This window comes from Pelmatolapia mariae, linkage group LG12 (assembly GCF_036321145.2).
Source record: "Pelmatolapia mariae isolate MD_Pm_ZW linkage group LG12, Pm_UMD_F_2, whole genome shotgun sequence".
NCBI classification, from domain to species: Eukaryota; Metazoa; Chordata; class Actinopteri; order Cichliformes; family Cichlidae; genus Pelmatolapia; species Pelmatolapia mariae.
Genome location: NC_086237.1, coordinates 2434255 through 2458887, shown reverse-complemented (window position 1 = coordinate 2458887; position 24633 = coordinate 2434255). Strand labels below are relative to the sequence as shown.

General features: G+C 39.9%; 2 protein-coding genes across 3 annotated transcripts in view; one reads left to right on the top strand and one right to left on the bottom strand.

Annotated features, from left to right (window-relative positions):
* The first annotated feature begins 662 nt into the window (after nt 1-662).
* Nucleotides 663-20614, top strand: LOC134638449 (SEC14-like protein 2). Its single transcript, XM_063489077.1, has 12 exons — nt 663-953; nt 5865-5940; nt 10764-10807; nt 12798-12860; nt 12976-13164; nt 14044-14139; nt 14224-14284; nt 14360-14443; nt 14537-14643; nt 17889-18028; nt 18857-19026; nt 19106-20614. Exons 1-12 carry the CDS (start codon nt 900-902, stop codon nt 19255-19257), a joined length of 1236 nt encoding a protein of 411 aa, XP_063345147.1. The 5' UTR covers nt 663-899; the 3' UTR covers nt 19258-20614.
* A 1259-nt stretch (nt 20615-21873) lies between these two features.
* Nucleotides 21874-24633, bottom strand: part of LOC134638420 (protein unc-13 homolog B-like) — a 191056-nt gene continuing 188296 nt past the window's right edge. The window contains exons 54-55 of one of the 2 annotated variants that reach the window (XM_063489023.1): nt 24473-24632; nt 21874-24385 (exon numbers count right to left, since the gene is read on the bottom strand). In XM_063489023.1, the coding sequence (XP_063345093.1) occupies nt 24103-24385; nt 24473-24632 (443 nt within the window). In that variant the 3' untranslated portion in view covers nt 21874-24102. The remainder of the gene's footprint in view (nt 24386-24472; nt 24633) is intronic. The other variant, XM_063489022.1, reaches the window with a different exon arrangement.

The window sequence follows — 24633 nt, the reverse complement described above, 5'->3', positions numbered from 1 at the left end:
AGTACTCTCCCACACTTCCCTTTTCGCTTTAAAGCTAGGACTCAACCCTACAGCTAAAGTTCCGTATAAAACATTTTCAAAACGGCCTGTTGTTTATACTAAGATGGTGAATAACTAAATTCCCTTTATCAAAGTCTAATATTTTTCAGAAAGCACTGGAGATAAAAATCAGGAGCTTTTAAGAAGTTCCTTTTCTCACTTGCCCAGTAAGACTATAAATATAGGGTATCACATTTATCATTAAAACTAATAATACGCAGTTAAACATAACTTTATAAAAAGTGGCATAATACGCAATAACTTAATTTAATTAACGATGTGAAAAAGCTTATTGTATGTGCGCATGTGCGAGATTTGTTGTTAATTTATTTTCTTTTTCCAAAGATCGTCTCCTTTCTGTCCCGACAATGTCTTACCCAAAAGGGAAAAAACACCTACTATTAAACGTTAAAGAGCTTAAAATTTTCAGTGTAAGGCCTCGTAGATTAAATTACTTTACTCTTTATTTTCAGCTGATTAGCTCGACGATTTAATGGCGAAAGATACATTGAATAATTCTGTATTTAATAACATGATTTTAATAGTGAGTGAACCTATGAACAGAGAGGGCGGGGCTTCTGCTCTCCGTGGCCCCTCCCTCTGCTGCAGAGTGGCGCTCCTGTCATTTTCCCCTCTTTCTTTGGCTGGGTTAGCTGGCTGGGCTGGATCTTTAAGCATAGCGTAAAAACGGGCGGTGTGAGCGCCGTGTTTACATTTTTCCCCCCTCTCATACGTTTTCCACCATCGGGCAGTGACACCGGAGGATAGCAGGACGCTGAGGCCGTGGATGAGCATCACGTGGAGGCGTCAAAGACGGAACTTTGAAGGAGCTCTGCTGTCTTTATCCACAGGTCGGAGGCATGAGCGGGAGAGTGGGAGACCTGAGTCCTAAGCAGGCTGAGGCGCTGGAGCAGGTCAGTTTCATAATAAGAAGAGTTTGATAACGCGACTGAATGGGGTGATGCCTTCACTCTGGCCTTATCTGTCTTGATCTGCTTCGCTGTTTTCACAGTGTGTGGTTTCCTTCACAGTGTGAAACGCTCTAATAATGTGTGTAGAGGCTCACAGTGAGCTGTCACAGCATGCGCACAGACGCTGTCCTGCATTTATTTCCTTTCTAGCCCATATATCACAGTGGAGTCTCCTCTGTCTAATTAACCGAAAATTTTAAGGGTTTATACGCAGCACTAATATTTTCTGTTAATGTTAGCCATATACTGATGTATTATTGATCAGTAAAGAGACTATGGAGGAAGGTTAAATTTGCTAAACTAGATTAAATTTTAAATATCACCCAAGTTTGACACTGTGGTGTCTTTATTTTCTGTGTAGCCTGTAAATGTTACACAGAATCTGTCAGTAAGCCACACTTTATACAGGGTTTATAAGGATTTTTTAAATTATTGTTGTTGTTGTATTAAACTTGATTATATTTAGATTTTTTTAAAGATCAGAATTGAGCCCATAGAACAAGGACAGCGTTGTAGCAAATAATCAGCTAATCTGACTAAGAAACTCAGGTAATAGATTTTAGTTGCTGTCTAAAACCCATTAGATAGTCAGTGTTCTATAAATTTAAAATCCTAATATTTTACAAGCCAGTGATGTTCCAAATAGTTATTTATGTATTTGCCAAAAAACATTTGTATTCATATTTAAATGAATGTAAATGACTTGTTGCCAAACAACAGACAAGTAATTCTGAAGCAGAAAAAAGGTAGGAGCTGCAATCAGTTTTTGGCAAATTAACCTTTATATGTCTCACTTACATTAAAAATGTCATTTTCTTCATCTGTATGTGAACAAAGTGTTAATAAAAATAAATTAAAAATGTCTTTTTTAAGATAGTGCACCAACAAGTACAGGGGTATTTTCCACCAAGAAGTGAGAGTGGGAAAACATTACTGAAAAACAATAGGTGCTATTTTAGATTTATAGTACTGTGCAAACGTCTTGAGCCATCATCATTTCTTTATATTTTGGGACCGGTGATGTCGGTGATCTTGTCTAAATGAATGGAATTATGAACTTGGGAAAGTACAATCAGATTTTCATCCACCATACAAAACCATCTGGAAAGCATCTGATTGGCAACAGCTTCATTTTTCAGCATGACACTGATCCCAACCACACAGCCAGTGCAGTAAACCCATCATGGATAGAAAAACAAAAACACCAAATGGAGCACTAGCAGTCATGATCGTCCTCTCCAGAGCCTGGATTGCAACATTATCGTTGTAGTGTGGGATCATATAGACAGAGAATGGGAAACAAAAAGCCACCAACATCTAAAGAAGAGCTTCGAATGTCCTTCATGAACCCTAGAGAACTATTCCTGAAGACTAAAAGAAATTAAAAGAAAACGTCAAACCAAATATTGACTTTCAAGCTCCTTAGAACTGTTTTTGCCTTATGTTTCAATAAGTCGCTGCACCCATTTCCCATTTTTCTAACAAATTATTAACTATAATGAAATCTGATGTGGCTCAAGACCTTTGCAAAACATAAGTTAAAACTTCAGTGTCATGTTTATTGTTCAAACTAGTATTTCGGACAGTGAAACAGTGATTTCTTTTAACCAATAAATTACATAAATTACTTTTTAAACCTGCTGCATTCATGCACAGGTTAGTAGCAAGTGAGCATATCCTGAATAATCCTTCTGACTCTTAGGGTCACTGTAGTTTACAAAATGGACTTAATTTTGTATTTGTTATGACATGAAACCAGTAACTCATCCAATAAACCCACAAGGACAGTGTTTTACTAGAACTTTTCTGGATACAGTTGTTGGTTAACAGCTTGTGAGCGGCTAATCATAAGCCAGTGAGCTTGTGGTTTCACAGTCAGATCCACCCTTTGCTTCTTACTTTCATGTAATGGATTGTGTAGATTACTGGAATTAATTAAGGAAGAAAAAACAAACCTTTATGTTTGTGTTGTTTAAGTCCAGCAGGCAGCAGGAAACAAATCACATAAAGCCAAACAGGAGAAACACAATGGAAAAAGCCACAGGCAGACAAACATTCAGTTCAATGTAGGCAAATTAGAAACACCAGGGTACACAGCTGAAACCAATCAGGGAAAACAAGACAAGGGGAGCAAAACTGAATATAGAGCACAAAATAAGGAGAATATCAGAATAAAACAGGAAGGAACTTAACATGGGACCACTTAACATAGTGATGGAGACTTAACTAGACACAGACAACACGGGTGAGGAAGGGTGAACTGAGAGAGGGAACACAACAAACACAACAGTCACTCTAAAAAAAAAAAAGGCAGAAGAGTGAGAACACAACAAGAAACTGAGAATTAAACTGAAGACAGTTTATAATAACAGAACTTAAAAGGTCCAAAAACACAAAACACAGGGTTCATAACACGACTGCCCTAAATGATGGGTAACGTCACAGTGGGTACGTGAATTTGTTTATGCCGTCTGTGCTTCCACCATGAAAAAACAGGCTCTGCCACGACTTTCTCACAAAAGAATTTCTTCCTGGATAAATAAACATTGAAAAAAACCAAAACAAAACAGTTCTTAGTCATTAGCAACATTATCAGCTGCAAGTCATGTACCCCATTAAGAGCAGTCCTGTTGGAAGACCATGTTCAGCTCCACATCTGTTATCATATGATGTCAAGGGTCTGCTGTCATTCATCATTTAGCTGAAGGGAAAGTCTGTTATCTGCATGTATACACACTGCGAAGTGTACGATAAGGCCAAAAGTTTATGGACATGTTCTATTAGTTCATATTAACCCTCCACAGCAGAGGTCTCTGCTGCAGGGCAGGAGTGTTTTTACAGTAAGAAAGATTGAGACATATACTATACTGTTATGATAAAGGTCGATAAATTATACATAGACTAGCATTTCTACTGCAAGGCTCATTCACCGAGTCACACCCACATTCATACAGTGCTTTTATCTGTGTTGATCTATGCACACACTCACACAGCATCAGGGTTTAGTACCTTGCTCCAGGCGATCGTGGTGATTCCAGCTTTACTAAACAGCCGTTTAGTTCCATGTGTCTTTAAAAGTTCACTATTATGTGAACATTGTAATCCACATGTAGTGTGGTATGTTGCTAAAATTGCACATATTTTTCTAAAATGATCTCAGGCTTATTAAAGATGAAAATTAAAGATCTCATTAACTGTCATCTAAAATGATGGGTCATGATCGTTTTAATCGAGTAACAAACCAAAAAACAAATGTTTGCTCTTCTTTTCTCAGTCTGGTGCGGTGAAGCATATAAGACGCTCCTGTGTCTGTTATCCACATCTGTTATATGTCAGGTGTGTTACAATTGTTGAGGCGTTAATGGCTGAACTTTTATTATGGGAAGTTATGGGTTTATGGGAAGTTTTGGTGCTGCTGAAAAAAGAGATTTTCATTGCCTGGCAAAGTATCTGATTTAAACTGTGGGTGCAAAAAAACGTTTTAGTGATTTAAGGTTAAAACCAGCAACAGTTACTGTAGGTTTGGTGCGTGGACAGAAGGATGTGACTTTATTTCTATATATGAAAAGACATTAAAATACATAAAGTTAGACCAATAAAATTGTAGGTTTAATCAATATCTTTTTACAGCAGTGGTTTTCAGTGGTTGAAAAAGTATTTCAGGCCTGAGAGGTCGGTTGGGTTGTCTGGCTTTCTGGGTGTGTCTCGTATTTTGCCAGAATATGATGTAAAGTGGAAGGTGTGTGGATTTCAGGTAACATCACGTTTTCAAAGTGACACACTGATATTAGGAGAGGCACTTGACATGTTTCAACATGATAGTGCACATAAAGCCAGGCACTTAAAAAACTGGGTTTGGTATTTCAGAACTGAACTAGTCCGCACAGATACATGAAACCTCCACCACATCCAACACCTCAGGGATGGACGGAGACACTGACTAAGCTTTAGTGGCTGTATGGGGACAAACTCCACCATCCTAATGGAAAACCTGACCACCCTGCATTTTGCAGCAACTAAACTTTTAATATTTGCCGTTTATTTCTGCCCTTTGTTTTACATTTAATGGACAAAACCAGCGATACAAATATTTCTTCTTTGTTTTAGGAAGAAAATCTGACAAATTCATCCATCCTCCATCTGTTTCTTTTCTTACCAAATACTTTTCTATGATTTCAAAACCTGCAGCCACACCCCCAAGAATTAACCTCATGCACCAACACGGGGCTAATTTGAGTTTCTGACCTCTTTTATGGGCCCCAAACTTATTATTTGACTTGATTTTTTTGTGCATGTTTTATCAATAAAATCTGCTTATTTCAAAATAAACTTGTGCCTTATCTGTTCGCATTGATAACAGATAAGGGGGAGAGCTGTTATCAGTGTGATACAATGAGTTGATACATTGAGTGAATATAAATCATGATACAGCAATTTTGCAAAGCTTGCATTCACTTCTCCCTCATTTATTTGTGCCAGTGACTCTTGTAAGTCAAAATCTGTAGAAAGGAATCAAACGGCATGTATTGCAAGGGGAAGTGATACCATACTCGTCCTTATCTATATGTATTTGTTTGACATGCTGTTGGCTATAAAGTCAATTTAGAGCCTAAAATGTCACGTAAGCCTGCCTCGAGCTCTGTAAACATGTTTACAGGCATCAGCTGTAATGGAAAATAGTCATTAAGTCACAAGATTCGGTGACACACACCACTGTAAAAAAGACTTGGCTTTGGACAAAGAAAAACCTCTTTTAAGGCTGTTTTTCACCCCCAGGCTCACAGCTGGAGACATTTAGTGAAACGTTTCCTCTGAAGTCATATGCCTCTTCTTTTCTCCCGTGTCTGACTGCAGTTTCGAGTACGGGTACAAGATATTCTTCCTCAGCTTCCTGCACAGCATGACCACTTCCTCTTACGTTGGCTCAGAGGTGAGTTTACTACCACTTTGCATCTGTCACTTCTCCCAAACTGAAAATGGCAAAAAGCAGAGGTTTCCCCATAATTCCACATCCTACACGCTAAAGTTGTTTTCTCCTGTAATGCAAACTGGGGAAAAATCTGATCACATTATTTCACTTGTGCAATAAGCCACCGCAATTGCAGTGGTTTATTGCATGAAAAGACACAAGCAACGTGTTTTCATGACTCTGCTCACATACACCAACACGTGCACTCAGCATGCCACCTCTTATACTGTTGAGAGAGGGGGAGGCGGGTCTTCCTGTACCCCTTTTTAATGCCCCCGTGGGGCCCCACCCTTCTCTGTCTGCGTCTGGTTCATGCAGGGCGTTGTTGTGACTTGAACCCTCCGTTATCAAGTATATTTTGCGACACACACACACACACCGAGCAAGCGTGTCTGCTGGTTTGTATATCTGTTTTGTAACAGTAACATACATGTTAATCTGTCCCTCCCTGCCTGTCAGCTTTGACACGGTTACACTGTAAAATATACAAATGTGAATAAATACAATAAAATTACATGATGCAGACTAACAAGAGGAGCCTATAGAAAGTTTATAGAGCTTCTTTTTGCAAAGCAAATGTGTTTGGCAAGACAGTGCCATCAGATCATGATTGCTAAAGTTGCTGCCAAGAGGAGAAGATTTTTGCCAAAAGGTGACAAATAAATAAGAGATAAATACAAAAATTGGAGGTCTTCTTTGTGTAACTGATATCCAGAGTCTGAATAGGTGGTAGTTTTGCACCCTGGAGGAAGCGCAGCGATTAAAGCAGGCCTTGTTCTGATTAAGTCCTGAAGCAGAAGCCTAGCACTCCGTGTATCAGGCTAATCCATGGCTAATCGCATTAAAGGTGCACTACGGCTGTCTGCTGCTGTGTTTCTGCTGCTCTTCTAGGTTTCAGTTCCCTGGATTTTGATAACAATGAAGACGTGTCTCATAATGAGCATTTAGACTGGCGGTTAGGGCGTGCTGTTCTCTTTAATTCGGCCTTAATAAATGAGCGTAAATGCTGTGAAATGCCTGATTTGCTTCTCAGAAAGCTGAGCGTCACAGCTCCAAACATCGACAATGAAGGTCTGTTTGGACAATGCATGCTCTAAATGATACGAGTTATGTCACGCTCAGCATCACACTGTAGGAACAGTGCAGCTTAGTGATTCCCAAGAGGCAAAAGTACCCCAGGAGGTATTTGTGCAGTAGCCACGGGATACATGAACAGATTAGTTCTGTATCTGTAACCAATCTGAAAAAACCTGCATGTAACCTGAACACATCTGAGCAGAAAAGTTGCCTAAAAGTGATGAATAAGCACTCGAAGATGGCGCCTGGTCATACCATATTGACTTTCAAGATCATGGATCATTGGAAATGTAAAAACTCGATATGTACCTTACATATATTTCCATCTGTATTTACACATGCTGCACCTGTTTCCCATTTTCCTAACAAAATATAAGGCAATGAGGGGTGGCTCGACACTTTTGCACAGTACTGTAGTTAAACTATTAGGATGACACAGTTAGGAAATATTGATTAAGGTGTGGCTGGCAGTTCAAGCTGTTGGCTAAGAATATGGAAATGCATAGTCTTAGCTAAACACAGTGGATTAAAGCTCTTTTCATCTGCTTCCTTATTCACCAAATTCACCACAGCAGGTGGGATGCCCTTCCTGATGCAACCTTAAAAGGATTTATTTCTTCTCCTCAGATTAAACCATGGATTTGCACTGGATAAAAAGTTGCAATAGCTTCCTAAAATTATGAATAACAAGTTTAATTAACTAAACGTATGGCTAGCTTAAAATAAAGGACCGTTATTTTCAGAGTTCACTAAACATAATTTAGAGTAGCTTTTAAAGAAAGAAATAACTGAAATTAACTGTAACTGGATGAGTGATTGAAAGAGAATTCTAGTAGTAATTGATGGTCGTCACTGTTTGCCGGTCATAACTGCTAGTCTGCGATAATCTGAATGTCCAGATCCAGTTTACATGTGCCTGGAGTGCCATTTATGTTGTGCTTGTACACCACTCAAAGAATTTTAGATTACAAGCCACCATTTGAACGTTAAACATCACAGGTGTTGTTGGTGGAGATGTTGTAGAGTCCATCTGACGGGAGCTTTTAGAGGCATATCAGATGAGAAACACTGGTCTAGTTTATTGGTGTGAAGCAAATAGCTCGACTTAGCGCATGGTGAGGACGCATGATCACCATTAAAATATCAAATTCTGTGCAGACTGGGGGAGCCAGGGATTGAACCACCAACCTTCCATCTTGGTTTCCTGGTAAATAAACAAGAAAAGAACATATACTGTGGGAATGAGAAGAAATGTGAAAAGCCAGATCACTCCATGGATGATTTAAAGCCAGTAAGAGTCCCTGTAAGGTGCACAAATATACTATCGCTTAATTTTGGAGTTTGATCTCCCTGCATTGTTTTTTAGCGAGCATGCACCAGTGATAGCAGCGAGACTATCAGATAGACTGAGAGTTATCAGGCAATGAGCTGCACACGGAGGCTTTGTACCCGTAATGAGGCACATCGTAAACTTTTATTACAGCTAAAGTCGACGCTGAAAATGTCTGGAGCTGTGAAGTGAAGGTGCATGGATAGAGCCCAAATGTGAAACATAAAAAGGAGCCTTTACTGGTACAAGCAGAATCCCCAGAAGTAGCCACAAAATAGGAATTCAGTGCAGAGATCACCAGGCAGCTTAAACAGAAGTCTTGACAGAGGGGGGGAAACTAGCTGCAGTCGAATACTCCAAAATGACCTCATAGGTCTTTTCCTTAATATTTTTTGAGGGAAAGCATCATAAGCTCATAAGGAATTTTATAAGGAAAAGAGATCCACGATGCACCGAGCTGATTAATCATGTGACGGCAGATACTACAGTACTTGGGTCTCTTATTCATTCTTCCTGTTGGAGAGAGGATCCAATACTACTCTTTATTACTTCTTATCAAATGCAGTCAATTAATGAAAGTTTCTAAAAGCTGGCATTAGAATTAATCCAAACTAAGTGATTGTATAACTTAAATGTAATTGGATAATTCTAATCTTTATGTAAAGACTGTTTGTGTGTATAAATCCACATTCTTTATGTAAGAAGCAGATTTCATCAGAGCTGTGTCATGCTGTGATTACATCTGTGGTTTTACCAGCCTTTCAGTGAAGGCTCAAAACACATCGGCAAGTTATGGCCTGGAGTGAAAAATATTATTAATCAGCATTTACAGGTGTGCCACTTGTCAGCCACGTTAATCATTTGCTTTGGTTAATGGTGGTAAAGTGCGCTGGTAAAGGTAAAGGACGCTCCTGTGAAGCCTCTGCTTAAGGGGGTCACATAAGGGAAGCGCTGAAGCACTTTTGCCACACAGACACCTCCAGGTGACTTCAGTCAGTTAGAAAGCAGCGAGACACAGGTGTGAACAGAGCACAGGTGGGAGACGGCTGCAGAGGATCAGGACGACAGACAGGGAGCGAAAGCACCCAAGAGAGAAACCCGGGGAAAAGCAATCACCAAAATAAAATAGCAAACGGAAAACAGGAAGCCAGAGAGAGTGGCGAGGTTATTAGCAAGCTGCAGTCATAAACAGCACTGATGACACACAAAGACACGGATATCTGCAGAAACAGTGTCAAAGCATGGTGGGGTGGATGGTTGATGAAGTGGACAAATATCCATAAAAGCCAAAGCTGTTTTGATTTTTGTCTCATTTGTCTTATTTTTGTGTTTTCAGTGCTGTAAATTTGGACATTCTGGCCTCTAATATCATATAGACCAAGCGGCGTTTGAAAAAATAACTGTCATCTAAAATTAAAAAGGCTGAAGACCATTACTTCAGATCATTACGGTGACACGCATGTTGTTACTGACCCGGAGTAAGAGGTGGCCAGGTCTTCATCCTGGCCCTGCTTTGTGTTCGAGTGTCCTCGAGGTTGCTGTGTGCCAGGAGGAAGCATTAGGTGCAGTGTAATCTAGTGGTTGAGTAAGATGTAAGTCTCAGTTCACAGCCACAGCACTGTCGTGTCTTTCCACCGGACTGTCAGCTGCAGAGCTAATCACCTTAAAAGGAGCATTAGCCTGTGTGTGCACTCTGTCCTGCATCACTCGTACTCACACCGTGATGTTAATGCCGACTGCGTTACAGAGAAGAGCTGCACGGCGACCAAAGTTTGATCATTTAAGGGATTCGTTTATATTTCTGCATAATGGTGCCACTATCATTCAAAAACATCAGGGGCAACATTTTAATAATTCCTGGCTTCTCAGGTTGTTGTGTCTGACACCTTTACATGATTTTTTAATGTTATTTGGCCAAAGTTGGAATGACATAGTTCCAACATGAGCACTGTACTGCCATTAATCCTGCTAATATTTCTGTTAGATTCCTGTTGATAAGCAGATTTAGGAATAATATGAGAGAAAATTCCAGAGGAAGCTTATATAAATTAAAGCCTTTCTACATCACCAGCTGCCCCTTTAATTACAGCACCACGTGTTTGTGCAATGGTTTTAGTTTTATCTTTATGTAACATATCCTACATTGTATAATTCAGCATTAAACATTTGTTTAAAATATTACATTTTACTATCTAAATTTTAAGAATCACAGCAAAATTATGTTTCTTATCTCTTTTCTGCACTCTCTTATTTTATCCTTTTAATTTGCACCTGTTGTATAATCCCATTCAAGCTTCATCTTTCTACAATGTTTAATAAAAGATGGATTTCAGCATTGATCATTGCTGCCTTCTTTTTTTTTATTTCTCCTTTTCAGCCAGGAACTTCAATATCCAGAAGTCTGAGGCAATGCTGCGAAAGGTAATAAACTTGGACTTTCAGTTTTGTAGGCCTGGACTTTTAAAGGGCTTCCACGTGTAGCACTCTTCTAGAAATGCATTGCACTGCTGAACCGCAAGCCAAAGTACGACCATAATGCGTTCCCATTTAGTGAACGATATTCATGCGCTTAGCTGCAGCACACAATGCTCATTAGTGTGGGAGTGGCTCCAGATTAGAGAGGAGCAGTGTGGTAATGGTACGCTGTGGATAAACTGAGTCATCACTGCCACCAAAGAGATAAGATGTAGATAAAAAGGATTAAAGAAGCATTTACATTGATGGGATAAGATTTACAGTGACTAAATTTCCTGTTGTCCACTAGGGGCAGAATATGTGAAGCTGCGTTTGCGATTATTTGCTGTTTCTGTATTTGTCATGTTTGTATCATTGTTGCCTTCTATGAAACACAATTCATGCACAATTTCAAACCATGATTAAACCAGGGATTAAAGCGACTACTAATCATTCACGTGTTGCTTCCATTGCTAGTTGTCATCAGGAGTACTAGTTAGTAAAATCAAATATTATTTTATTTATACTTTCTCTGGAAGCTGTAAATGAGGTTTGTAGACGCTAGCCTGCGAGGAAGGAAGGTTGCTGATGCTAGTACTGCTAACGGTAGAAACTCTCTGCAGACTAATCTGAGACTGTGTGTGTGCAGCGGTATAGTACAAAGGTACAAAGTCCTGCACATTTAACACACAGTTATCAAGGAATATCATTAATAGTTTCAAATAGCTCTTAAATATTACATGTGGAAATCACCAGACGAGGATTTCCTGTTTTCAAATGTAAATAACAAAAAATGCACACGTACTTTATGCAAAGTCTGAAGGGAGGATAGGAAATGAGAAAATAAATGTCAACCAACACTTTAACCCCTGACGACATCAGACACCTCTGAGAAAATGTCCTGTATTTTCAAACCTGAATGCTGCAGGTAGGATCCAGTTCGCGTTCATGTTTTCGCTGATGGCAGATTTCCTCTGTTGTTTGCCACCTTCACATTTCACTCCAAGTTGGCGTCTGAATACAATCCCAGGTTCTTATGCTGTATATCAGGGGTAGGTAACTCCAGGCCTCGAGGACCGGTGTCCTGCAGGTGTTAGATCTCACCCTGTGTCAACTCACCCGAATCAAATGATTAGTTCATTACCAGGCCTTTAGAGAACTTCGAGACATGTTGAGGAGGTAATTTATCCATTTAAATCAGCTGTGTTGCATCAAGGACACATCTAAACCTGCAGGACACCGGCCCTCGAGGCCTGGAGTTCCCCACCTCTGCTGTATATATATAAAAAAGAAGGTGCCACTTTAAAAAATAAAAGTGTTTCAGCTCTGTCATTGAGACAGATTGTTAATGTGTGTAACACAGTTGTTTGTTTCAACTGCAGCCCTGGTGCTATTTAATGGTGAGAACTACTAAATAACAAATCAAAAAAATTAATAATTCATTTTTAAGTGATGATCTATAAACTTGAATAAGAAGTTACGAACAAACTCCAATAAGAAGTGAACGGGAAACCAGAGGCTAACAATCCCCAGTTACTATCTCAAATAAAAACAACAGAAATCTGCACAATGATGGCGGGAAAAACACCTCATAAAATCAAACGAGAAGCATGGGAGACACAACAACTGAGGGCATAGACACAGACTGAATACACACATGGAGGGAAAGGTTCAGGTGAAGAGCTGAAATGAATCAGATACTCAGAGTGTGGAAAAGAACAAAAGAAGGAAGTAAAAAATGTAGCAAGCCACAGAGAATCGCACCTTTAAAATAAAACAGGAAGTTAACTAAAAGTGTGGCCGTACTCACACAGACAACAGAAAGATTCACAAGGAGGAAGGAAAGTGAGCAAAACAAGAGTAAACATACAGGAATCAATAAGAGATGAGGACAACAGAAGCACAGATAACACAACAATAACAACAGAAGCTAACACGCGTTCATCTTTTCTTCCAGCATTTGGAGTTCAGGAAACAGATGAAAGTAGACACAATAATCACTGACTGGCGTCCACCAGAGGTAAAAAGGTTTTATGCACATGTAATGTAGCTTCATTGTACTTTTAGAAAATGACACGGCTTCTTCGCTACTATTCCAGGCAGTGTTTGATATCAACATGGGGGTTTTCTTGCAGGTAATCGAGAAATATCTGTCAGGAGGCATGTGCGGTTATGACCGCGAGGGCAGTCCCATCTGGTACGATGTCATCGGACCCGTAGATCCTAAGGGCCTCTTTCTGTCTGCCTCCAAGCAAGACTTCATCAAGTCCAAGATCAGAGACTGCGAGATGCTTCAGAAGGAGTGTAACCTCCAGACGGAGAGAGTAAGAGCAGACGCAGCGTTCCTGTTCACACCTCAGACTAAAATCTGATTAACTCAAAGCTCTGCTGCAGCAAAACTGCATTCAGGTGGTGTAAAATCTGATTTTGTCTTTCTCCAGTTAAAAAACAAAATCGTTAGGATTCAACTTTTAGTCCTTAACAGTGTTGCTCTTCACCCGGACCAGTCGTCCGCACCCACAGGCCCGTGGTGCTGCAGGCTGACAGGGACCAGCGGGTACCCTCGGAAGCTGGGAATTTTTATCAATAAATACTTGCTAGTTTGGGTCTAATCCCGCAAATCCACCTCATCTTCGATAGCACGGTATCGTTTCATTGTTTGCACGGCTTCAGAACAACCAGGAGTGTTTCAGAGACGCAGGGTCTGTCCTGGTTGGGCTTTTTATTTTGAAAATCAACCAGCCTGAATACAGTGCACGTTTGCCGTATTCCTGGGATTACTCCCCACCTGGTGACCCTTTGGCCTCCAGCACTGCATTTTTAATTTATTTGAATAAGGAACAAAGTTAATGCAGCTGTTTTTAAAGTTCAATAACTGTTTAAGATCACAGTTATTGGTCACCAGAACAGGAAATCATTTTAAAAGAAGCTCAAAATTAGCATTCTTTAATCCTCATGAATTCATTAATTTAATATAAATACTAAATAATCACGTCCTAATATTTACATTTTATTTTGTTCTGCTTGTCTTGTTTGGATGTCACTGAAACTGAATTATTTAATGTTATAACATTATTAAATCACACTATGACTGTTTTTAGCAACTTGACTGTTAACTCTGCAGTAAACATGCATCTCTGCCACTTTTTAAAAAATGATTAAAAACATGTTTTATAGGCTTTTATGTCACCGTTTCCTTCCAGCTGGGGAAAAACGTGGAGTCGATCACAATGATCTACGATGTTGAAGGTCTGGGCCTGAAGCACTTATGGAAACCAGCTATAGAAACATATGGAGAGGTATAGACTTGTATGCATGTAGTGTAAAAGCAGAAAGCGCAGAAGAGAAGATCTGTTGGTGCTGATGTTTCTCTGTTGCACCAGATCCTCCAGATGTTTGAAGACAACTATCCAGAAGGGCTGAAGAAACTGTTTGTTATCAAAGGTGATTTCATACTTTTTTTAAATGACAAATTTAGCTGAACGTCCGATTGACAGATTTCTGCTTTTTCTGTCGCAGCCCCTAAAATCTTTCCTGTGGCCTACAACCTCGTCAAGCACTTTCTGAGTGAGGGCACGCGACAAAAGATCTGCATCCTGGGAGGTGAGACAAAAACACTGCGTGTCACTGCCTCCTGTTTACAAGATGTCACCCGAAAGAGTGAAATTTAGTGTTATGGTTTCACCGCTTTCACAGCCAACTGGCAGGAGGTGTTATTGAATCACATCGATGCTGAGGAGCTGCCGGTGATATACGGGGGTAAACTGACGGATCCTGACGGAGACCCTCGCTGTCGCAACAAGGTGAGTCAGGCTGCAGCATCCTGACTTGCTTTAGCTTGTTTTTGTTTGTTTTTGAATAAAAAATGGCTGAAAAGTTGGAGGTGACAAATATCCATCACAGATTTACAATCAGTGCTTTGGACTCACTCATAAGACATTAATATATCTGTTGATATAATCTCAACATCTCTAAAAGAGCAGCCTCGGTCGCTGTAGTAGTATGAAGATGTTTTCTTTGGTTGTCGGGTAATTTATCGACTGTTATTCTATTGTAGTTGTTTTGCCCATGTTCATAAAGACTGTATATAAAAGATGGATGCAGCCACCTTGACGTCACTCATTGGACGATCTGTCTTGAAGTCTTAAGCACATTGCCGTCCGCCATCTTTGGGTTTTGAAGCCAGACTTGTCAGTCACTATGCAACCACACCCTAAAGCATTCTCTGCTTATTAAGCTGTTTTATTCTAACTGTGGCCATAATATAATATCTCCATTAATTTGGATGACACAACACTTGAAACTAAGTTTATAAACTCCTCAGGACCTCATCACTGAGGTCACAAATCAGGTGAAAAGAAGGGCGCTTTACATCGCTTTGGTTCCTCGTTTCAAGGACTTGAACTGCCTCCCCAAAAGTGACAGAGAGAGAGAGGATACATGTTTACAGAGATTTTTGTTAATGTGAATGTTCAAGATGTTCAATAAACATGTTAAGTGCGTTTATTTTCCCTATTTTCTCGAGTCTGTTTGCTCATGCAAAATGAAATGCGAATAATGTAGAATAAAAATGAACGATATTTAATGGTGATTAATCAAAATTAATCCACAGTAACCCTGTGATGAATCTGATTAAAATTTTAATTGTTTGAGAGCACTAATATATATATATATATGTTATATATTAGTGTATACTTACCAATTAGTATGTAGGTTTTTTAAAAAGTTGTATTTCACAGGAGAGAACCTGTGCTAAGAGAAAACTATTCAAATTCTCTTTGAATTTAAGCATTTAACATTTTTTGTTTATTCTCCATTTACTTCATTATATTGCATAAATGTCTGTTACAAGCTTAAATATAAAGTTGAAAAAGTGTAATTACAGCCAGGCTATTGATCAAGTAATTGCGATTAATTACAATTAATTACAGAAAATTGTAAGATTAATTAGTTATTTTTTTTATCTATTGACAAATTTATAAGCTTTCAAATTAATAAAGCAATGTGACAACTTTAATTTTCAAAACTGCTGTGAGTGGATAGCAGTCTGACTCCAACTACAGCCAATCAGCCCTCCCGTAGACGCAGAAATAGTCGCCAGTTTACCGTTTTAATGAATATCGACTGAAACTTGTGAGTCCTGTCTTGTAGTTTCCCTTCACTGATTTGCATCGTGTGCTCCTACAGTTTTAGCAGCTTCCCCTGTGCTTTGATATCATGCTAATATATTGTGGGTTTACATTTGCCTATGTTTTCCATAACCTCCTGCTACAGCCAAACAAACTACCACCAGGCTACTCTAACACTGAATCATCAAATGTTCTGCTGGCTCTGTCTGTGTGAGGGATCCTGTTACACATGGATGAACCAGTCTAGTCACTGCAGGTCACTGACAATGAACGGGCTATTCCAGACTGGCTGCCTGCTGCAGGATAAATCAATACAGCTACACACACACAAAAAACTGTTTAGCAGATCTTTCTTGATACAATACAAAGGGCTTGTGTGTTGCACTAAAAAGAATATGTTTGCAGACCTGCAAATAAAAATAATCAGCTAAACCTCCCACCCTGCTGAGTAGATGTCAGATGTTCTGTGAAGTGAGTAGTGGCCTCACCCTGCAGAAAACAGCAGCTTTGGTAGTCCTGCAGCCGTAGACGCAGCTCCAGATGACACAACTGACCCGTGTTTGTCACTGTTTCTGTAGATAAAAAATTGGGCCGAGAACAGATGAGGAACAGAACGAGAGAAATTCATTTTGACTTCGTTGAAGGGAACAGACGTTCAGCCTCAAATGTTTTGTTTCTTTCTCTCCTTTTTTTTTAACCTTGTGTGTTTAACTAGTTGTCCTTTAGCTAGCTGTGTGTCATTGATTTTCTATTGTGTTATTTTGATTTTGGTCCACGTGTGAATTTGTGTTCTAAATGCTGTCACGTGATCACGTACTTGTGCTGCCCAGTGTAGTTGTGTTGCAGAACGAGTGTTTAGATAGAAAGGTTTAAGAGTTTGTGGTGATTTGTTTCTGGATATGACGCCTCATTATTTTCAGGTACTGTTAAACAGTTAGTGGCTTTGAAACGGGTGCATACAGCTTTGATAATATCATTTTTTTATATAGCTTTTAAAATAACTTGATTATTAAGTGCTTTACTAATAAAACTCTCTGGAACAACATGAGTGTAAAAGGAGAGAAGAGAAAATCGATAAATGCAACTTTCTGTTTCCAACAGGAGCCGAGTGGTCGGGGACACAAATCTGAGAAATTTGCTTCATTTTAAAAACCTACTTTAAACAAAATGAAACATACATAGCGCCTTATGCACCTCACAGGGTTTTTTTCCCCGTCACTCTTCCTCCTTCTGTATGAAATGTGTAAATGAATCAGGAATTAACTGATGTTCTTCTCACTTGCTGTTAGTTTTGTTTTGATTCTTTGCCTCTGCCTTTCTTTTCTGTACCTGTTCGTTTTTCTGTGGCAGTCATAAAATAAAATCACCTAAAGGTACATATCTGCAAGATTTTTAGAGAAGTGGTTACACAATAGTTTGACTTCCTCCACAATAAAGCTGACATCCAAAAGCAGCTGAAAACTTTACGGGACACTTTGTGAAACCGTGACAGGTTTTCTTAACCTCGACCTACAGTTAGGAGCTCTGTCTGTCTGTACGTGCTGTTAACCTGCTCGTCACCTGCTGGACTGATGGACATTAGATTCAACAATACAGGCAGCTCAGTTCTCATCAGGAAGTCACTGCCCTCTGCTGGTTGCATCCTGTATTGCACTGTTATGGGAAATCACTGAACATCATTGGTTTGACTTTATGTGAATAAAAAGAAAAACCGAAAAGAGAGAACACTTTGCTCTTTTATAACATTTTTACCAGTTTTGTGCACAACTAGACATTTTACAAGCTTTCATAGCTGTATAATGACACAGTAAGTGAAGCCTTTTCTTCTTTCCTTCACTTTTCTGCTCTCAAACCTCTCACTCATTGTCTATGTGAGTATTTGACGCCTGGTTTTTTGACTTTTTGACTCTCTGCTGCAGATAAACCATGTTGGACCAGTTCCTCCCTCCTACTACGTGCGGGACCATGTGAAGGTGGATTACGAGCAGTCTGTGACCATCAGCCGAGTTTCTTCACAACAACTGGACTTTGAGATCTTGTTCCCCGGCTGTGTTCTCAGGTCAGTGATAAAAGTCATACAGAGTCTATGATTAAAGGTCCTGTCAAAAGGAGACTGTCATGTAGAAAGAATAGTGTCTGTAAATTTCTCAAAGTGGAGTCGATGAGCCGTAGCTAAGAGGTCTTAAAAAGAATGTGCTGTATCATTACAGAGAGAGCGTGACTCAAAGCCACAGAGGCTCTGATATGATTATGACTCATCACGCCAGCTTGTTGTGAAATCACTCACTTCATTCATTGTGCGATTAAAGGTTGAAGCACGCCATCTATCTTTGGAGCGTGGAGAAATAGTTCAATCTTTATCTTTAAAATGATCTTATTCAGTTCATTTATATCACAAGAAATCAAATGACAAACCAAAAGGGTCTACGTTCAAGCTACAGCTGAAAAAAAAGGAAGATTAAATCAGCTACATCTTTAAACTTTAAGTACAGAATCGTGACAAAAGAAGAAACAGAACAACAAAGTTTTGAACATGTGACAGTTATGCTGACAACGTAAAATCAAGTGAGTAGGTTCCCAGTCAACCTGAGCAGCCACGTATTGCTAGGGAAGAATGTGCGCTCCCTCTTGGTGCAGCTTATTCCTCGTTGTAGTTCCTCCTCTCCCAGCTGTAGTGAGACCATAGACAGAACAAAAGATGGACATGGCTATCGTGACATCATTCACTGGTTTCTAAAGTCCCATTGTGTAGCCTCGAGACAAGCGTTTCTGCCATCACCATCTTGGCTGTGAGAAACCACGGCTAACGTCCATACCGCTGTAGAGCACAGTCTAGCTTTCAAAATAAAGGCCTTTGCTAATTCAAAGCATTTTTACATCCTGTTAGGTGGCAGTTTGCCAGTGACGGTGGAGACATCGGATTTGGGGTCTTTCTAAAGGCCAAAAAGGGTGAATGGAAGAAGGCGGCTGAGATGGAGGAAGTGGTGCCCAGTCAGCGATACAACGCCCACTTAGTACCCGAGGATGGCTCACTCACCTGTGAGCGTCCAGGAGTCTGTGAGTAGCCTTGTATTCGAATGCTTCTGTGATGTTAAACCCAACTGTCTAAATACTCCATTCTGCCTGTCCTCCACAGATGTGCTGAGATTCGACAACACCTACAGCATCTTCCAGGCCAAACGCATCAGCTACAGTGTTGAGGTCCTGCTTCCTGATCATTTACAGCCCGCGCAGAGCAACGGGAAGTCTGGCAACCACGTGGAAGTGGAGTGCGACAGTCAGTTATAACAAAGATGATGTCATCAGATCAGTGATGTTTAGCTGCTCAGAAAGCACAGCCTGACATACTTGATTTGAACATGTCGTGTGGATTAATAGTATTATATCTCAATGCTGGGTGACTCGTATTCATGTGGCATCTATTTAGAAACTTCACTTCACCCACTCTCCTCTTAGACATCACGGATCCCAGATTTTCAGCCCATTTCTTTGGCCTGTTTAGCTTTACTCTGTTATTTTTGTTCCACATCAGCACTGGTGTTTCAAACAGGCGCCAAATAAATGAGCTGGTTATAACACGGTTATAACACAGCGTGATACGGTGTAAACAAAGAGCTGAAACCAATAATGTTCAATTAGTATCAAACTTTGTCCATGTGCAAAGAAATATTTTCTATAGACATTTTCTGAGTATATGCAGTAAAATTAAAGTAAAACTCTAAATATTTGAATTTATTGCAAAATGCACTAAATTTTGTGCTATTTGTCATTCCTTTTTTGATTCATCATTTATCAGGTGTGCCTCTAGTGATCACGCTTTCCCTGAACATACACTGTCATGTCAAAAAGAACATTTCACAGGACTCTGCAGTGAAAACTAAGAATCCCATCATTCAGTAGCTCATAGAACCACCTTCAGCACCATCATTACTTCAGCTCATTGGCATTTGCAGGTATTTGTTTATGCACAGCTCTCCTAAGGTCCTGTAACAGCATTTCAGTCAGGTTGAGGTCTGGAGTTTGACCAGACCATTGCAGCACCATGAGTCTTTTCTTTTTCAGCATTCTGTTGGAGATTTGCTGCTGCGTTTGAGATCATTGCCCTGTTGCTGGGCCTCACATTTGACACTAGACTACTTTGGTACTGGGGGAGCTCATGGCTGTTTTCACTGCATGATGCACAGGTCCTGAAGCTGCAAAACATCACCTCTCCACCACTGTGATGACAGTTGGTGTGAGGTGTTGGTGCAGAGTTTGGACACTTTGGTCTCATCTGACACAAGGATGTTGTTCCTGAAGTCTTCTACTTTGTATAAATACAAGCTTGCAAACTGAAGCTGTGCTGCCATGTGAGTACCCGTGAAAGCTTTCTTTTTCACATGACTGTATTAACAATCAGCTTGCATTCACAAAAAAACCCTTTCCTCTGAATATTTTTTTCAAAGAATTGCATTAATGTAATTTATTATATAATTTAATATTTAAGTTTTAAGTCCAAGACTAAAAATATGAAGGCAGAAATGAATATAATAAGTCCTCTTGTTTGGTAAAATATACAGTATATATTATTCCTGCTATTCCAGTGAGTGAATCTTGTTAATCTTTGTGTCTCAAAGCTGTACTAACACAGCTGTACAGAAATAAAAATGGAATAATTGTAATATTTGTTTTGTTTGATTTCTTTGATTTGAAGCTTTCATGGTACGTTCCAACACTTATGCTTCACAGATTTAAAGCATAAAACATTGAACACCTTCACCAAAAACTATACTGATGCAAAACAAATGTAAAAACCAAACTGGACAGAGTTTATATACAGGCAGTGTTTTAATAACTCAGAATGTGACACTATGGTAATGGAGCTCCTTTCTTCTGGGAATTTGCTTCACCGTTTATTTTTCTGAATGTGATCAGAAATCTTTTAATAATCATTAAATTAAGAAAAATAAACTACTTTAAAAAAATTATTTACTAAAAATGTAACATAAAATGAGGATGGCATCCAAAAAGGAATTCACTTCCTTTTTGGAAGTGAAGTAGACGTCAGTCATTCAGTTCTGGGCTCATGTTTTTTTTTTTCCTGTCACCTGTGGATTACCTTTAAAACAACCAGAAAAAAGCATCAACATAAGGTAACTGTGAAACACCTGAAAATTAGAATCAAACGCCACAGCAGTATTGCTCACCTGATTCTCAACAGGACCTGATGATTCACGCTGTGGTCATTTGAACATGTAGTAATCTCTGTGCTGTGACATCTGGGGAATAGTTGGTTATTTTCTCTTGAGGTTATTTATTTCTTCTAAATTATTAAAAAAAAGTTATTCAGACTTAAATGAGCAACTCTCCCTGACTGTATGTTCATCAACGACCGGCTGAGCAGGATTATAGTATTAATGCATCGTAAAGATGAGCTACAAATCAGACAAAAATAGAATCGACCTGCATGTATACAGCGCTTTTGTAGTCTTACTGGCTACTTTGAGTGATTTAGACTACAATACATTTACCCACCCATTCATACAGCACTTTATGCAATACACATTTAAGTACTTATCCAGCACACAACCATTTAAAATCACCAGTGCACTTAACAGTCTCTGAGTGCCCAGAATAATAGAGCCTGCACAATCCACGCAAAACATCCCAAGCACCGCTTCCCCAGAACATCCACAGTACCCTTTAGTGCTCTTTAGTTTAAACTGGTTTTTTTTTCTGTGAATTTTTATAGCTAAACCAACAGTTACCATGATGAAGACTGAAGGTGTGTGTTTGCAAAGACAGAAAGAATAAACCTGGAGAGCAGGTGTGCAACTGAGTGTGGCGCTCAGGTAAGGCAGGAATCACTGATCGGAGCTGCCGTGCTGAGCGGGAACAGCGAGCTCTGTGACCAAAGACACGAGGCGCTGCCTTGATTCGTAAATATTTTATGTACAAAATAATGTTACAAGTATATTCAACATATGTCACATTAGAATAATGATAAGTACTTTACATACAGTCTTCATATTTCACAGTACATACATGGGGGGAAAAGAAATCACAATTCTAGTTTACTGTTTACAATAAATACATGCTCTGGATGTAGGCATTGGTTTCATTTCTTACAAACTTACAGTGAAACAGAGTGCAAGAGTTTGGGTGTAACTACAGATGTGGCTCACTTCTAAAGTTGCTTTCGTGCAGCCAGTTTTGGAAAAGTCAAAAGTGGGATGTCTGCAAAGGCCACATCTGTCAAATACAACCCGAAACATGAGAGAAAGCTGAATGAGGCTCGCTGAACACTGAGTTCCTTGGCACATAGTAAACAGACAAGAGGGTGGAAAAAACCCCACTTACAGTCAGTCTGTTCAAACCGGCCTGTATGCTCTGCCTGTATTTTCTTTCAAAGTTTTACGTTAATGCAAAATGCCACCTCGTGTTTGGAAACACGAGAACGGTCAAATATGTGACGGTGCACGCACGGCGAGGCTGCAGCGGCTGATTTTATCTGTCCTAGCTTGTAAAAACTGTTAAACTAAACAAAATGGAATGATCATGTTTGGTCCTATATTCGTGTTCACGCTATGTAACACTTAAAAGGGTTTTTCAGCTGTTTCCATTCACAGCATTTTGTCACCATCACAAATTAGCATTAAATCAAAACCTCAAACACCCAACGGCCCAGCAGTCAGTCAGATTTTTGCTTCTGAATAACATCTTTTTTTCTTTTTTAAATTTACAAGTCAGTGTTGTCACTGACTCTTAAAGCAGGCTAGCTTCGTCAGCTAACTCATCTGCTTATTTTAAGGCAACGCAATCCATAAAAACTTGCTACAAAATCAAACCACAGCCCGTATTAGTGCTCCTGCAGGTTTTATAGATCAGTCTGAGGCTAACATCAAAGGGAAAAACATGTCTGAGACATTTCCTGTTTGATTACCTGCAAATCATCAGGATCTGACACTGTATCACAATATTTCACACTGTTAAATTTGGCTGCAAATGTGTGACGCTCACTCTGTGGATAATGCATATCCTGACTACTGTGTGATGACTAGTCCTTTCTTAAGTTGTGTTAATTAACATATGTGTGTTACAGTTACAGCTCCGTCTATGACTAAATTGTGAATCAGTCTTAAATGTTTCGGCTTTCTGCAACAAATCGAATAAAGCATTTGTTCACTTTAGTGTGTTTTCATGACATTAGGTTTTGGATCCAGAGGTTGTTCCAGAGTCACACACGGTATCTGTAAAGAGTTTAAAGGCCTCAAAGGCTCAAACATTATAAGAAGAATATGTGGTTACGCTCGTGTAATCTCAGTGATACTCACAGTCAATAGACAGTCAATTCACCAGTAAGGACTACACCCTGAAACACAATTAGACAAAGTTTACAGAGGAGGGTGAGCAAAGACTTAGGCCTACAGTGGTGTCGGCCTCACTGAGGGTCGGCACGTCCCCTGGAGTCATGAAAAAAACAGAGGGAGGTCGTTTATAGACGCATGAGTGAAAGGGGAGTGTTTGAGCTGTCGTCCTGCTGCTAAACTTCAATCAGAGGTTACTGTTCAGGTCTAGTTTTAAAATGTGTCGCGCAGTCAAGTATCTCTGTGGTATTTGAAAGTCAGAATGATTTTATCCAGATTAACTCACTAAAGAAGGTTAAAGTATTAAACTATGAAATGACACCACAAAAAAAGCAAAGTTAACTGGATAGATGCTATGCTGAGCTTCCCTTCACCTGAAACAATCACAGCAGATGGCTGCCGTTCCTGAGAACCTGTTTTCAGAAGTTTCTTCCTGTTAAAAGAGTGTTTTTGTCTCTGTCGTTGCTAAGAGCTTTCTCGTAGGGTTGGTTGGATCGGTGATTCTCTCTAAAATCATCGTCTGATATAAAATCCATTGATAGGACTGGTATCGTAAACTGGTGCTATGAAAAGTCTTTTTTATACATTTTGAGAGACGATCTCTTCCTCAAAATTTGCCCTTTTTAACAAATCCATTTTTCTTATTCCAACTATGATAAACTCGTTGTACGTCATCAGTCAGAAGGGTCTCCGTTAGTTAAGGATGAAGGTGAAACGCTGCTCACAGAAAACAGACAAAGCCAAAGCCACGCTTCTAAACCTCGCTTTCAGTAAAGCCCGTTTCGGCTCATCTGCCTTCCTCCGCGGGACGAGTTTCCGATTTCAGCTTGACAAACTCTTTGGCCACCTCGTCAGCAGGACGCTGGGACAGTATACGCATCACCGTCATGCCCGTCTCATCGGTGTGAATGCGTGGCCCGAGAGGACACCAGCACACGCAGCTCTTGCGGTCGGCCACGTCGCGCAGCTGAACGACGGCCATGCCGACCACCCGGTCCGCCCGTCCAAAACAGTAATCCTTCACCGTCACCTGCAGCTCGTAGCAGTCTGGGGATTCTTTACCCAGGACGCTGTGAGCAGAGGAAACAATTAACCATCTGCGGTATCTCAACCCATTCAACAATCTTACTTGCTGGCGCTTCAGATTTCCAACTCACAACTGGAAAGCCTCGTTGAATTTAGCCGTCCAGCTGTTGTTCTTGGATTTTGTGGTGAATTTGCGCTTCTTGTCAGCCAGGAATGGACCGACCATGGAGACGTCGACGAAAGGCCGAAACATCCCAGACGTCTGCCACTTCATGTCGTTCACCGCGATGAC

Coding starts and splice junctions, on each gene's coding strand:
- LOC134638449 (XM_063489077.1), top strand. CDS start 900: ATGAGCGGGAGAGTGGGAGACCTGAGTCCTAAGCAGGCTGAGGCGCTG. Junction 5,941..10,763: donor CCTCTTACGTTGGCTCAGAG/GTGAGTTTACTA, acceptor TCTCCTTTTCAG/CCAGGAACTTCAATATCCAG. Junction 14,140..14,223: donor CTATAGAAACATATGGAGAG/GTATAGACTTGT, acceptor CTGTTGCACCAG/ATCCTCCAGATGTTTGAAGA.